This window comes from Hermetia illucens, chromosome 5 (genome assembly GCF_905115235.1).
Source record: "Hermetia illucens chromosome 5, iHerIll2.2.curated.20191125, whole genome shotgun sequence".
NCBI classification, from domain to species: Eukaryota; Metazoa; Arthropoda; class Insecta; order Diptera; family Stratiomyidae; genus Hermetia; species Hermetia illucens.
In genome coordinates, this window is record NC_051853.1 from 98,535,177 (window position 1) to 98,549,059 (window position 13,883).

Genomic DNA, 13,883 nt, shown 5'->3' on the forward strand with positions numbered 1-13,883 from the left:
TAATGGCTTGGTCGTCGAAGAACAGGCTGGTTTGCGCTCCGGATCGTACTGCACTGACCATATCAATACGGATCATTTTGGAACATTGCGCGGAGTTCAAATCTTCGCCACACTTACTCTTCGTTGATTTCAAGGAAGCTTTCGATGGAGTGAATAGAGATAGTGTCTAAAGTGTTCTACGCATGAAGGGCATTCCGGAGAAACCACTAGCTTGTTTCAGAGCAACATATGATGGCGCAAAATGCTACACGCTGCACCGAGGTAAAATCTCAGAGGATTTTGAGGTCCAAAGCGGAGTCCGCCAGGTTTGCATCTTGCCACCGATATTATTTCGTGTTGCTATCGGTGACGTTCTTGATGCTGCCCTGTCCTGAAGATAAAAACCAACAAAACTAAGGTTCTCAGCCTGACGGGTGAAAGCTTTCTTCTTACTTGCATTAATGGGCAGAGCATTGACCGCAAGCGATGGAAAAACGCCGGAATATGGCAATCAGTTGCACCATCTTTTCATCGACATTAAAGCCGCCTATGACAGCATGTGTCCGGATAGCTGAGCGGTTAGAGCACAAGTCTATCATAAGGAAGGTCGTGGTTCAAATTTCACTGGTAGCAGTGGGACTTGTATCGTGATTTGACGTCGGATATCAGTCGACTCAGCTGCAAATGAGCATCTGAGTCAAATCAGGGTAATAATCTCGGGCGAGTGCAATGCTGACCACATTGTCTCCTACAGTGTACTGTAGTGTACTGTTACGGTCTTGAATGAAGTGCTCTAACACACTTGAAGGACCTGATCTAATGCAGATTGTTGCGCCAACGATTATTATATTATAGCATAGCCAGGGTAAAACAGTACACGGCCAGGATGGAATTCGATATCCCGACGAAATTAATAAGACTGACTAGGCTAAAATCAGCAGGATCACTCGCGAGACCATTCAACATCAACAACGATCTACGACAAGTTTATTATTCGATCTATACGACTTGAAATCCTGCAAACGACTGAGCGAGCTGCTACGTATACAAAGTCCATTTATATAGTGATTAATGCTGAATTGCATTCGGTTGGAATTCCTATGAAAGAATTTGATCTGTTATTACTAATGTTGATAATTGCAGAGAATTGTATGCCTGATCTAAAAATATTGTCTAGACAGGCATCGTGTTACTTGATAACCTTTACCTGTTCTGAGAATATTGTCTAGACAGGCATCGTGTTACTTGATAACCTTTGACGATTGTTTACATCATCTAGGAGGTCTTCAATAACCGTTGAGGGATTTGTATACGTAACTTGCATGCAGTGGGCGCCCAAAGAGACTGTTACCGATGAAAACATGGATGATCGCAAGGCCAAGTTGATCGAAATAGTAGAAGCTCTAAAGATATCCGTTGGACATATCGAGCATGAATGTTCGGGTATGCGAAAGCTCTTTTCAAAGTGGTTGCCGCGCATGCTCACAACTGACCAAGAACAAAACGAGATGACGATTTTGAGCAGTGTTTGAAGCTCTTCCTGTATCAAAAACTCGAATGTATGCGTCGACATGTGATAATGGACGAAACATGGCTCCATTATTTCACACCAAAGTCAAAAGGATCGTCATCTGAGTGGACTGCACATGGTGAATCGAATTTAAAAGGTGCAAATACGCAACAGTCGACTGATAAGGCTATCGCATCACATGGTATTATACTCATTGACTATCTTGAAAAGGGAAGAATCATCAATAGCGATTATTACGTAGCATTATTGGAGCATTTAAAGGAAGAAATCGCGGAAAACGGCCCCATTTGAAAAATAAAGTGCTGTTTCATCAAGACAATACACCGTGTCATAAACCAATGAAAACGATGGCAAAATCGCTTCAACTGGGTTTTGAATTGCTTCCCTATTTTCGAGATCTGGCCCCCGCTGGCTTTTTCCTCAGATCTTCAGAGAATGCTCACTGGAAAGAAATTTAGTGCCGTTGAAGAGATAATCGCCGAAACTGAAGCCTAATTTGAGGCCAAAGAGAAATCATACTGTAACAAGTCGGGAAACCGGAAGCTGAACGCTTCAGGTATAAAGGGTTTTGTGTATTTCTTTTATAAAGACATTTGAGTGTGAATTTGTTCCATTAGTACGTGACACGTAATATCCGCATCTATTCTATGAGAATATTTACTTTCGGGTGATATTGACATTCAAAATCTTAAATTTCCAAAGAAGTGACAAATTTGATCTATTATAACTTTGTTAGTGATAATACAATTTGCACCAAATTTGATAGGGTCAAGCTCTATATTATAGCCTACATTGCTTGCTGCAATTTCGTTGTGCTAGGATGTACTTAAGGGGGGTTCTGCAGCCAATTACTGAAAATTATAGTAATATACTATTATTAACTTTATTTGATGGGATATTGGTATGGAAGATATTTCAGAGCCAAGCTACCATGTAGTGGCAACCTCATGATTTTTTCCAGATTTTTCGGTTGAATAGTTTCTGAGAATCACTCCATTAAATAAATGAGCTTTGGAAAGTACTAACCGAGATCTTTCATTTGATACCCCACATGACTATATTTGATGAAAAAAATGTACACCCCCCTTTTGCATGTATGGGGACCTCCCCTTAAATTCGACGTGATGTAACTCACTGTATGTATGAGCGTTCACAGTTCCTATCTTTCCTCCAAATTTGGTGTCAATCGCTGCTACAATTTGCGAGAAAAATGCGTTTGACGTACAAACAGGCAGACAGACGGAGAGACAGATAGACAGACAATAAACCGATTTTAATAGGGTTTTGTGTTTACACAAAACCTTAAAAATGGTATCTCAAATTTGTATGATCCTGCAATCATTGTATCGCCCTGGAAGGCAACTGTATTGAATAATAAAATTAAATTTTATCAAAGAAAAAAATTGTTGTTCTATGTTAACCCACGAACTTTTCAGCCCAATTATTATACGTGATGCATTCAAATGGAACAAATGTCCACTCAAATATTTTAATATAAGAAATATACAGAACCTTTCATACTTTTTCCGACTTGTTTGTTTTTGCTGCTTTCATAATTTGAGAAGAAATTTGACGGTCTCTTTTTGATAAATTTGTAAAATATAGTGATACACCAGTGTTAACCTTATTCGAGGCCTAAACTTTCTACAGGTGTGTCTTTATGTTATTTTCAAATTTTTCAGCTGGTAGTATCTGAGAACCAGGCCTGTTACATGCAGCTATATCCTATGTCAGTTGCCTTATCTTCCGAATGATATGAGAGTTATGAAAAGTACTAATTAAGCCCTTTCATTTGCTACCCAAATGTCGATATTCTAATAAAAATAAATTTACACTCCTCCTTCCAATGTGGTGCTCTCCCCACTCCCCCTTAAACTCATCCCATCATATTATTTATTTATTTATTTAATTATTGAATGAGGACAATACACAGAAAGCAAATTTCTTATTGCATATTGTCCTCAGAGGGAGGAGCAAGTAAATGGCATATTTTGCGCTTAAAGCTAGAGAGGGACATAGAGTCAAAGGAACCAAGCTGCAGGGCATTGTAGGACCGGCGAAACCTCGGGATCGGACAGTGAAAGTAAATCTCGAGCTCGGCGAAGGGTACATCAAAAATGTCCGCATTACGTGTGTTATGAGACGAGGCGATACGGAAAGTAATATCCGAGTTGGCGGAGCAGTCCATCAGACCATTGCAGAGTTTGAAAAGAGTACACATATCAAGAAAGATACGGCGTTGCTGTAGGGAGGGGAGATTGAGGGTGCGGAGTAGTGACGGATAATCATTCCGTGCAAGGTTCTTTTTATAAAAGAGGGTCCGGGTGAATTTCCGTTGTACAGCTTCAAGAGCGCGGCCGTCACGGATGCGGTAAGGGGACCAGAATACACAGCAATATTCAAGGATGTTTTTGACAAGGGAATTGAAGAGTGTTAAGGAGGGCTGGATTGAGGTAAAGTCGGACGAGGAACATAGGATAAAACCAGACATTTTGGAAGCTCTATTGATGATGTCAACGAAGTGGGAATTGAAACGAAGTTTATCGTCGAATATTACACCCAGGTCTTTGAAGGAGGTCAGTAGTGAAAGGGGTTGACCACTGAGAGAATAGGAAAAGGATGATGGGGAGGGTTTAAGGGAATAGCGCATCCAGTGGCATTTGTTGACATTCAGTGTTAGCTTGTTGGCCGAACACCAACGGGCTAAATTATCAAGGTTGGATTGTAAGAGAGCACAGTCCAATGGAGACGAAACAGAGGCAAACAATTTAAGGTCGTCTGCGTAAGGCAAATACGGACAGGTGAGGATGGAGGCGAGGTCATTGATAAAAAACAGGAAGAGTAGGGGGCCAAGTGTAGAGCTGTGGGGAACACCAGAGGAAGGAGAGAAGTAACCAGATGAGTGACCATTAAAAGAAACTTTGCAGGAACGGTATGAGAGATAGGAGGAAAGCCAGGAGATGACTGAGGGAGGGAAGTCTAGCGATGAAAGTTTAGAGAGGAGAATGTTATGGTCAACGTTGTCAAAGGCTTTGGAGAAATCAGTATAAACAGCATGTACCTCCTGTCGTGAATTCTAGCGTTTAGCAACAAAGTTGGTAAAGACCAAAAGATTTGAAGCTGTTGATCTATGTTTCACGAAACCATGCTGCTTTTTGACAATGAGGTGACGGAAGTGCGCGGTCAATCAGTCGTTGACGTATCTTTCTAGGATTTTGCAGCAAGAGGAGAGAAGAGAAAAGGAGCGGTAGTTCGCAGCAAGAGAAGGGTCTCCGCTCTTGAGGATAGGAATGATAAGGGTCTCTTTCCAGAGACGGAGAAAGTAGCATTCATGTAGACTTTTGTTGTAGATTATACACAGGGGGAGGGAAATGTGTTTTCTGCAGTTAAGGAGGAAGAGATTAGGAAGCCCATCGGGGCCAGGTCCGACATTGGGGTCAAGGTTACCAATGAGGAACTCAACCAAGGAAGGCGTAAGGAGAGGAATGGCTAGTGATTCGGAGGAGTCTGTGGTTATGAAAGGTGTAGAGGGTGAAGGGCTCGAGGGAGAAAACGCTGAAGAGAAGTAGGTGCAGAGAAGGTCGCAGGATTGTTGTGGGGAGTTGGCAGTGGAGTCAGCGAAGCTGATAGAAGAAGGGACAGATTGAGTTGGATTACGAGAGTTGCGAGCGTGAGACCAAAAGGGTTTTGAGTTACCGCGGGAAGGGCGGCTTCGACGCTCAATAGGTACCTTTTACGCGCTTTTCTGACCATGGACTTCACAGTAGATCGTATAGCCTTAAAGTGAGCAAGGTCGGCGTCATTTTTAGAAGCCCGAAACTTCCTCCGCAGTGTATGTTTCAAGCGAATGTTAATATGAAGTTCCGTTGCGAACCAAGTTGGGTACGAACGTAGGCAGGGAGGGGAAGAAGGGACATAACAGGAGAGGAGATCAGAGAGGAAATTGTAGAAGGTGTTAAGAGCTTGATCACATGATGAATTACTTAATATATGTACCCAGTTGAAAGACGCTAAAGCAGAGTTCAGACCGTCAAAATTGGCTTTGCGGAAGTTGAACTTAGTGGGTTTACGCTTGGTTTTGGGTTTTGAACGAGGGAGGTCCGCTTCAAATTCAACCGCGGGATGGTGAGCGTCGGTTTTTACATACGAAGATGTGCTAGGAAACAAAGAGAGGTGGCGCTCGGGGAGGTTGGAAAGGAAGAGATCGAGAGTGCGGCTCAAGAAGTTTTTGGTGGTATTGAAATTCAGGGCAGAGCAAGTATACATAAAGGAAGAAAGTGGGAGGGAAGAATGGGAGAAGTTGTTGGAAGGAATTGGAAGGCTAGGATGATTAGGCCAGTTGAGCATGGGGAGGTTGAAATCTCCACAAAGGAAGAAAGGGAGGGAAGGGAATCTCACGGAAAGGAGTTCAGACAAACTGTCAAACAATTCTTCATACAGGTGAGAAGGGCTGGCACAGGGGACATATACACAAGAAACAATGAACGGGAGGAAGTTGGGCGGAGAGACACGAAGAGCAACACAATCAAAAGGAAAGCCAGAGGAGGAGAGGACGAGTTCGGCGGGGAGTGAATTTTTTATAGCAATTAGGACCCCACCGCGGGTGGACTTACGAGAAGCATCCCGGTCCCTGTCACAGCGGAAAGTTGAGTACCCTTCAGGGAACTCGGAGTATAATATGGCATCGTCTAGCCAGGTTTCGGAGATACAGATGGCATGGTGTTGCTGAGCCAGCGCGGATAAATTGAAAGTCCCCAGCTTGGTTCTTAAACCCCTGACGTTCTGATAAAACAGACGGACAGTGAACATGGATCCAGTTATATAGCTCGGCGAGGCAGGCGGGTTGCCCTGAAATTTACCCGCGAATTGGGGCGCTTATATGGCTTGATGAATGCACCTTCAGGCCAGAAAGAAGGGTTGCCGAGGACATTAACTTCGTGTGGATAAGTAACCTTGAAAGATGCAATCACCGGTCGGTGTTGTTGTCTTTTGTGAGTTTAATGCAGGACAGTGGAGAAAGTAAACCAACTTTGCTCCTTATATACTCCAGAACATCGTCCGTAGAAGTTGTGAACGCTAGCCTGGAGATGAAGAGCTGTTTAGGTGGGGACGCCACCTTTAACTTGGGGCCACCGGTATGAATGAATGAAGTGCCAGGATATATGACGGTAGCGGGAAGCGGAGCTTCGTTGGCGGCAGGAACGATGTCAAAAAGTGGGGCGGCTGCTTTCCGATTCGAAACTTTCTGAGGAGGCTGCGGATATTGTCCCGTCGCAGGCGCGATGGAGAGAGACAGGATAGGAGGCTCGGTGGACCGTAACTCGTCGCATGGCCGCTGGATTAGGGGTGTAGAGCCAGTGGAACCAACTCTGATGTAGGAGGGCATTGTAGGCGAATTCAACACAGATTGAGAGGCCTGGTGCATAGACTCCTGAGATGATGTTGAGGCTACATTGTTATGCACAGTAGGAAGCGCCTTTTCGGAAGTCACAGTCTCGTCTAACGGATTCCTGAGCCGTCGGGAACACGCAGATGACGACGTCGATCGCTGCATTTTTGGCACTGCCCAAGTGTTGCGGTTCACGTTTTCGGCGGAATTCAGTGTTTGGGCTGAATCGGGAGGCTTGGTATGGTCGTCCTTGGCAGAAGGAGATGTAGACACAGCTGGAGGTACAGTAGATACAGTAGAAGCCGCCGGTAGACGGAATCCATTTGACTTCGGTGCCAAAGCGGAAGTCTCAACGGCGCGCTAAATGGCGGCCAAGGTCGAGGACTGTTTATTGAGCAACTGTATTGCATCAGACAGCGTGGAGCCATGGCAAGTGTTGCAGCGATAAGATATGTTTTTAGCGAACTTTGCTCGAATCTCTAAGAATACTGCAGGAATACCTAGGCATTTGATGTGGTAAGATTTCCCGCAGTAACCGTCGCAATCGAGGAACTTAGAGCGCGCGGTTCAGGTTCGTTACACTGCGCGCATCGGATGTCATAAATTGGAGGTAACGCCATTATTCAATAAAATAAAACATAAAATATTATAATTGCCTACAAGTATGGAAATCGCAGGTGAACTATTATGCACAGATAAAAAGTTGCGTCAATTAAAATATAAACGGAATAGCACGCCGAAGGGGGCAGGAAAGAGTAATTTGCCAAAGAGTAATTTGGATGACTGAATTACACACTGCGAGATTGTTTGAAAAAATAAAAATAAAAAGTTCAGGGCAGATTTCCACAACTTCGAACTGACGGCTCCGCGATTGAAAGGCAGACGCTCTCACACTGAGTTATATATAAATTGCTATTTTGCAAGGCAGTAACTTAAAGTCAGACCATTAAAGCCACTATTCCAACTGTAATTTTCAAATTGAATTCACCCAAAGAAAACACCTTCACTTTGTTAATTACAGACCCGAAGTAGTTAATACCACGAGGAAAGTAATGAATATGGAAAAATGTAAATGATAATTTCAAATGCAATCAGCAAATAATTCGAAAAAATTATAGAAGAAAGCAAAATCACAAGCACCCAGTTCACAGTCGATCGATCGAAAAGGAAAGGAATAGGTTCCGCCTTTTCGAAATAAATTGGGTGTGTCTGTTATACAAACAGAGAGACAGATATTGAAACGAAACAAATAAGGTTTGGTTTTACAGCAAACTTTAAAAATATGACATCACTGAGCGCAGTAATTAGAACTGTCATGTTGTTGAGTACCATCTGTAAGATATTCTCGGCTATCTTCCTAGGTAGAATAGTCCCACATGCCTAGCATATCATCAGGCCATATCATAGAGGCTTCATTCCAGGCAGGCTGCCATCCACGTTCAGTCCGGCCAGCCAGTTACTCCAGAAGAGCTCGGAGTGCCCCCGGTTGCCAGTTGAACTGAAAGCACCATCTACGTGCTGCCAAAAGAAGCGATATAATTAGTTCAACTCTGGACATGGAAGGCAATGAGGGGATATTGTTGTGCGGGAGTATTTATAAAGAAGTTGGAAACTGGAAGATGGGTGCTTCAGGTATGAAAAGTTTTTTGATCTTTAATGTATGAGTATTTGGGTGTCCGGATAGCTGAGTGGTTGGAGCACAAGGTTATTGTACAGAAGGTCGCGGTTGAAATCTCACTGGTGGCAATGGGATTTGTATCGTGATTTGACGTCGGATACCAGTCGACTCAGCTGTGAATGAGTACCTGAGTCAAATCAAGGCAATAATCTCGGGCGAGCACAATGCTGACCACATTGCCTCCTACAGTATACTGTAGTGTACTGTTACCGTCTTGAATGAAGTGCTCTAACACACTTCAAGGCCATACATATCCAATATGGATTGTTGCGCCAACGATTATTATTTCCGAGTTATCATAATCTCGGCAGATGCCGGATTTCACCTAATGCTAGCACTAAGTGCCAAGCATTTAGGCTCGGACGATCCTACCTACTTAAAAACCAAAAGGGGCACCGGTGGTGGCGGCCGGTGGCAGGTCAGTGGGAGAATCCGTCGAGCACCTCCCGCAACATCGAGCACGTATGCAGAATGGTGTACTTCTGCATGGTTTGAACCAGACTGTGCGAAAGTCCCAGGACATCAAGGGAAGCCTTCAGGGATTTAGGTACAATACCTGTAGCTGACAATATTATCGAAACTACAACCACCCGCTCGAGACGCCAAATTTCTTTGATTTCCCGAGCCAATGGCTCATAGTTCACCTTCTTCTCTACGTATTTCCGTTCAATGTTGCTATTATGGGGGATAGCAACATCAATAATGTACGCGGAGCGACCCGTCTTGTCAACTAACAGTACGTCAGGCTTATTGTGTGCGGTATGGCGATCAGTCAGAACTTGCCGGTCCCAATACATGCTGTAAGTAGAACTATCAAGTACTGCTTGCGGCTCATATCGGTAAACCGGACATGTTCCCGTGATCAGCCCATGCTTATATGCAAGGTTTTGATGGATAACTTTACATACAGCATTATGCCTGGTGATGTATTGCACCGGTGCCATAACAGTACAGCCAGAAATGAGATGGTCCAATGTCTCTAACGCCAAACCACACATTCTGCACTGGTCGTTCTCCACCCGTTCTTTCATGATGAGCTTTTTATAAGCTCGGGTGGCGAACACGCCATCCTGAATGGCACACATGAACCCCTCCGTCTCAGCAAAGAGCTCCCCAGCACACAACCATCTGTTCGACAGATGCAAATCGACAAATGGCTGCCAAAGACAATTCACGTGTTTACCGTGCATTGCCTTCGACTTCCATTCATCGATCCGCTCTTGGTCCGACTTCACCCCACTCAGAGGATTGAAAGATCGATCCTTCAAGTTAAGTGGAGTCAGTCCACAGTCTGCCTTACAGACAGCCGCATGCAAGGGACTCGCCTGCTCTTTGCTGTAAAAATAAGCGGGTAGGGAGTCGACTTGGCGATGATGTTGCCACGTCAACCACGCCTCTACCTCCGATGTCACGAGGCAAGTTCATCCGCTCCACGGCAGGCTTTGGGTGATGCATTCGGAATTTGGACATAGTTGTCCGTATCCGCCACTGGACGTTTTCCAGATCGGTCTTCGTCCACGGTAATATTCCGAATGCATAAGCCAGTGAAGGGATGGCGAATACATTCAACGCGCTTATTTTATTCTTCCCCGAGAGATGCAATTTCAGCACCAGCTTTACACGTCGCAGGAATTCGGACAGTAGAGCATCCTTCAGATCACCAACTCGAGCATGGGTTCCTTGCAGAATTCCTAGGTACTTATAGAAGTCGGTCTCGGTCATAACTTCGATGTGGAGGTCACCAATGCTGTGTCCGGCATGCGGCTCGTGATGACCTTTGCGGATGGCTTGGATTCGACATTTGTCTAATCCAAACTCCATCCGAATATCACGGCTGAACATGTCTATTATTCGCAACAGACTTCTAAGATGGTCGTCAGTACCAGCATACAGCTTGATGTCATCTAAGTACATCAAGTGTGTCAGTTCGCGTGTCAGTGTGTCGCTTAGCACGTAGGTCATACTTTATTGCAAAACCATGCCCTCTAGCATCATTCAGTAGCCATGAAAGGGGGTTCAGTGCCATACAAAACCAAAGGGGACTCAACGAATCCCCCTGGAAGATGCCCCTCCGTATACGGATGGGCTCTGAGGTATTAGCACCCTCAGATGTACGGACTGATAAGGTGGTATGCCACCCTTCCATGACTGTCGCCAAGAACTTTATTAGTTTCGGATCAATGTGATACAGATGTAGGATGTCGATTAGCCAGGTATGCGGAACGCTGTCGAAAGCCTTGGCATAATTATTATTATTATTATTATTTGGGTACCCGATTGCACATACGTAGAATCTGCCCGATATCTAATTCGATATGTTAGTGACATTTTATCTTTTAGGTAGTAGTAATTTGATGCAACTTTTACCTACTATAAGTTTGTTGATAATAGTAGAATTTCTACCAAATTTTCCAGTATGTTGCCTTATATTAAGGGCTATATTACTACAATACGGATTATATTATATTATTAACTTTATTTGAGTAAATATCGCAACGGAGGGTATTTCGACGCCTAGATGCTATGTTTTTGTTTCAGATTTTTCTGCTGGGTAGCTTCCGAGGAGGGCTACTTTAAATAAATGATGGCTTTCGGACCCCCAACTCTCCCCTATTTAACCAGTGTCAAAACTAACCTTCGTTTTGAAGAGTACTGATCGAGGGCTTTCATTTGATACCCCAGATGGCTATATTCCTTAAAAAAATATAGCATTTTCTTTTTAGGTCTTCAACAATACCTTAAAAGTGTTTAATGTTTTAATGTTCTCGCTCCCGGCTTCAAAAAACATGAAATTTTCACTCCCAGCCTAAACGAACATGTCTGATCGGTTGTCCGCATAATTTTTCATCCGATCAGTGGCCGGCTGAACAGTCAAAACTGACAGACTAACTTCATACCATCCACGTTACGGTCCGGGGGACTCTTCAGGTGTAGTTGACAAGCGGACTGAACGAGGAGGGTGGGCTTATCATACATCCTTTTTTACTCTGATGCTGGAAAAATGGTCCGTGATGCTGAGGTAAATGTAAGAGGAACCATTCGTTTCCAGTTCAGCCAACTGTCCACCTATGATGATATCAACAAAATGGGAACAACAACATAATGGGATTCACAAACCCAGTTGTACAAACTGCTTTCATCTAAATCGAACTGTCGGCGATCAGGACAGGGCTGCATATTAATCAAGGCAAGACGAAAGACTTCAGCATCGAAAACAAAAGTAACAACATCATTAAATAGCGCTGGTCAACTTGGGCAATAAAGATAGCAGAATACGTTGATAATTTCTCTTATCTAGGGTCGAAAATCACAACCGGTAACTGCTATGACGGCGAAATTTGCGTGCGGTTGTTCGCAGCCAATAAAGCATATTTCCACTGACAAAAACTGTCAAAGCCCCCACTTGTAAGACAATAATCATTACATACTCAGTAAGACAAACTACGAACTCTTATTTGGTTCGAGTGAAGAACTCTCGAAGAATTTTTGGGTGGATAATCCCGGATTGATATGACCGCCGCCTGGTTGTGAATAAAATCCGGGTGAATAGGCTGCGATGGGCGGGCTAGTTAGTCTGTGTGAGGATGTTGAACGGTAGAGAAAGAAGACGTAGCAGACCTTACCTGCCGTGAACCTGAACTCAAAACTGGATGTCTCAAGTCACTTAGTGAGGTAGACCTAGCCCGGACATCAGTTCCAGCCCCATTGACGATCGAGGCAAACCGAGGTTGTACTCTACCCACAAAATTATCTTAGAGTAGTTGCGAAACCTTTTGTTGTTGATTGTCTGGTGATCCATAAGGTTATAATAGAATTATAACTAAGTATTTACTTCTTCAAGTAGTTTCATCGAAGCTGCATGGAATTAGCGATCTTATTCAACACTACCTTCAAATGGTCGGCATTTAGTCCGCTTACTCGGTCGGCGCACGTGTATCCCAATGCTTTCATATTCTCGAAAATAAAGTTCTGATTTCATAATCATCAACGGCGCAACAACCGGTATCCGGTCTAGGCCTGCCTTACAAAGGAACTCCAGACATCCCGTTTTTGCGCCGAGGTCCACCGATTCGATATCTCTAAAAGCTGTCTGGCGTCCTGCCCTACGCCTCCATCTTAAGCAGGGTCTGCCTCGTCTTCTTTTTCTACCATGAATATTTCCCTTATAGACTTTCCGGGCGGGATCATCCTCATCCATACGGATTAAGTGACCCGCCCACCGTAACTTATTGGGCCGGATTTTATCCACAACCATAGATTTCGTCATTGTGTAGGCTACGGAATCGTCCATCCTCACGTAGAGGACCAAAAATTCTTCGGAGGATTCTTCTCTCGAACGCGGCCAAGAGTTCGTAATTTTTCTTGCTAAGAACCGAAGTTTCCGAGGAATACATGAGGACTGGCAAGATCATAGTCTTGTACAGTAAGAGCTTTGACCCTATGGTGAGACGTTTCGAGCGGAACAGTCTTTGTAAGCTGAAATAGGCTCTGTTGGCTGACTACAACCGTGCGCGGATTTCATCATCGTAGCTGGTAACGGTTGTGATTTTCGACCCTAGATAGGCGAAATTATCAACGGTCTCAAAGTTGTATTCTTCTATATTTATTCATCTCGTTTGACCAGGGCGGTTTGATGTTGTTGGTTGATTAGCCTTCGGTGCTGAAGTTGCCACCATATATTTTGTATTGCCTTCTAATTTGGTTGGGTGAAAATGTCATAGCACCTGCATTACATCCAACAATAGGTTCAGATACATTCTTTTAAACTGGTATAGAACTCACTTTGGGGCCACGACTGTTCCATTTAAGAATTTGCTCAGCTTCGGTAGCAGTTCTTGGTAAACATCCATTTCCTTCTCTATGATCCCATTGTCACTTAAATCGTTGTCGGGCATGTTAGTGGGAATAATAATGCTTTTACCAATTAGGTGGACTGTCTTGTCCTCAGTATGTGGTTGGTTATATATGACTTTGCAGCGATATATTTTGCTTGTGTAATTGTCACCGGGGTTGCTCCCAGCTGTTATTTCGAAATGGACGATTCGGATGTTATCCTCTTTGAGATCTTTTCAAGGCATTTCCGGAAAACTTCCCTGGTCAAGTGGTCGGGAACAACAAAACCCTTTTCAGCTTCAGAACTCATCACACTAACTGGGACGGTAGTTTAATTTCAATGAAAATGCTAGTTAGCAATCTATTGCTGCTTTAAGAAAAACCGATGGGACCTTTCTTTAAACGGGTTGAAAAATTACTGCACAATACAAAATTAAAAACCATGCCACCTTTCCGAAATGTTCCAAAATCTT

At 43.8% G+C, this 13,883-nt stretch overlaps 1 protein-coding gene across 1 annotated transcript in view; it reads right to left on the minus strand.

The window, feature by feature from the left end:
* The window catches only part of LOC119657882, a 30,468-nt gene extending 16,890 nt beyond the window's left edge, over window positions 1–13,578 (minus strand). Inside the window, exon 1 of the mRNA XM_038065013.1 lies at window positions 13,360–13,578. Coding sequence (XP_037920941.1) covers window positions 13,360–13,381 — 22 coding nt within the window. The 5' untranslated portion in view covers window positions 13,382–13,578. The remainder of the gene's footprint in view (window positions 1–13,359) is intronic.
* Window positions 13,579–13,883: the final 305 nt, after the last annotated feature.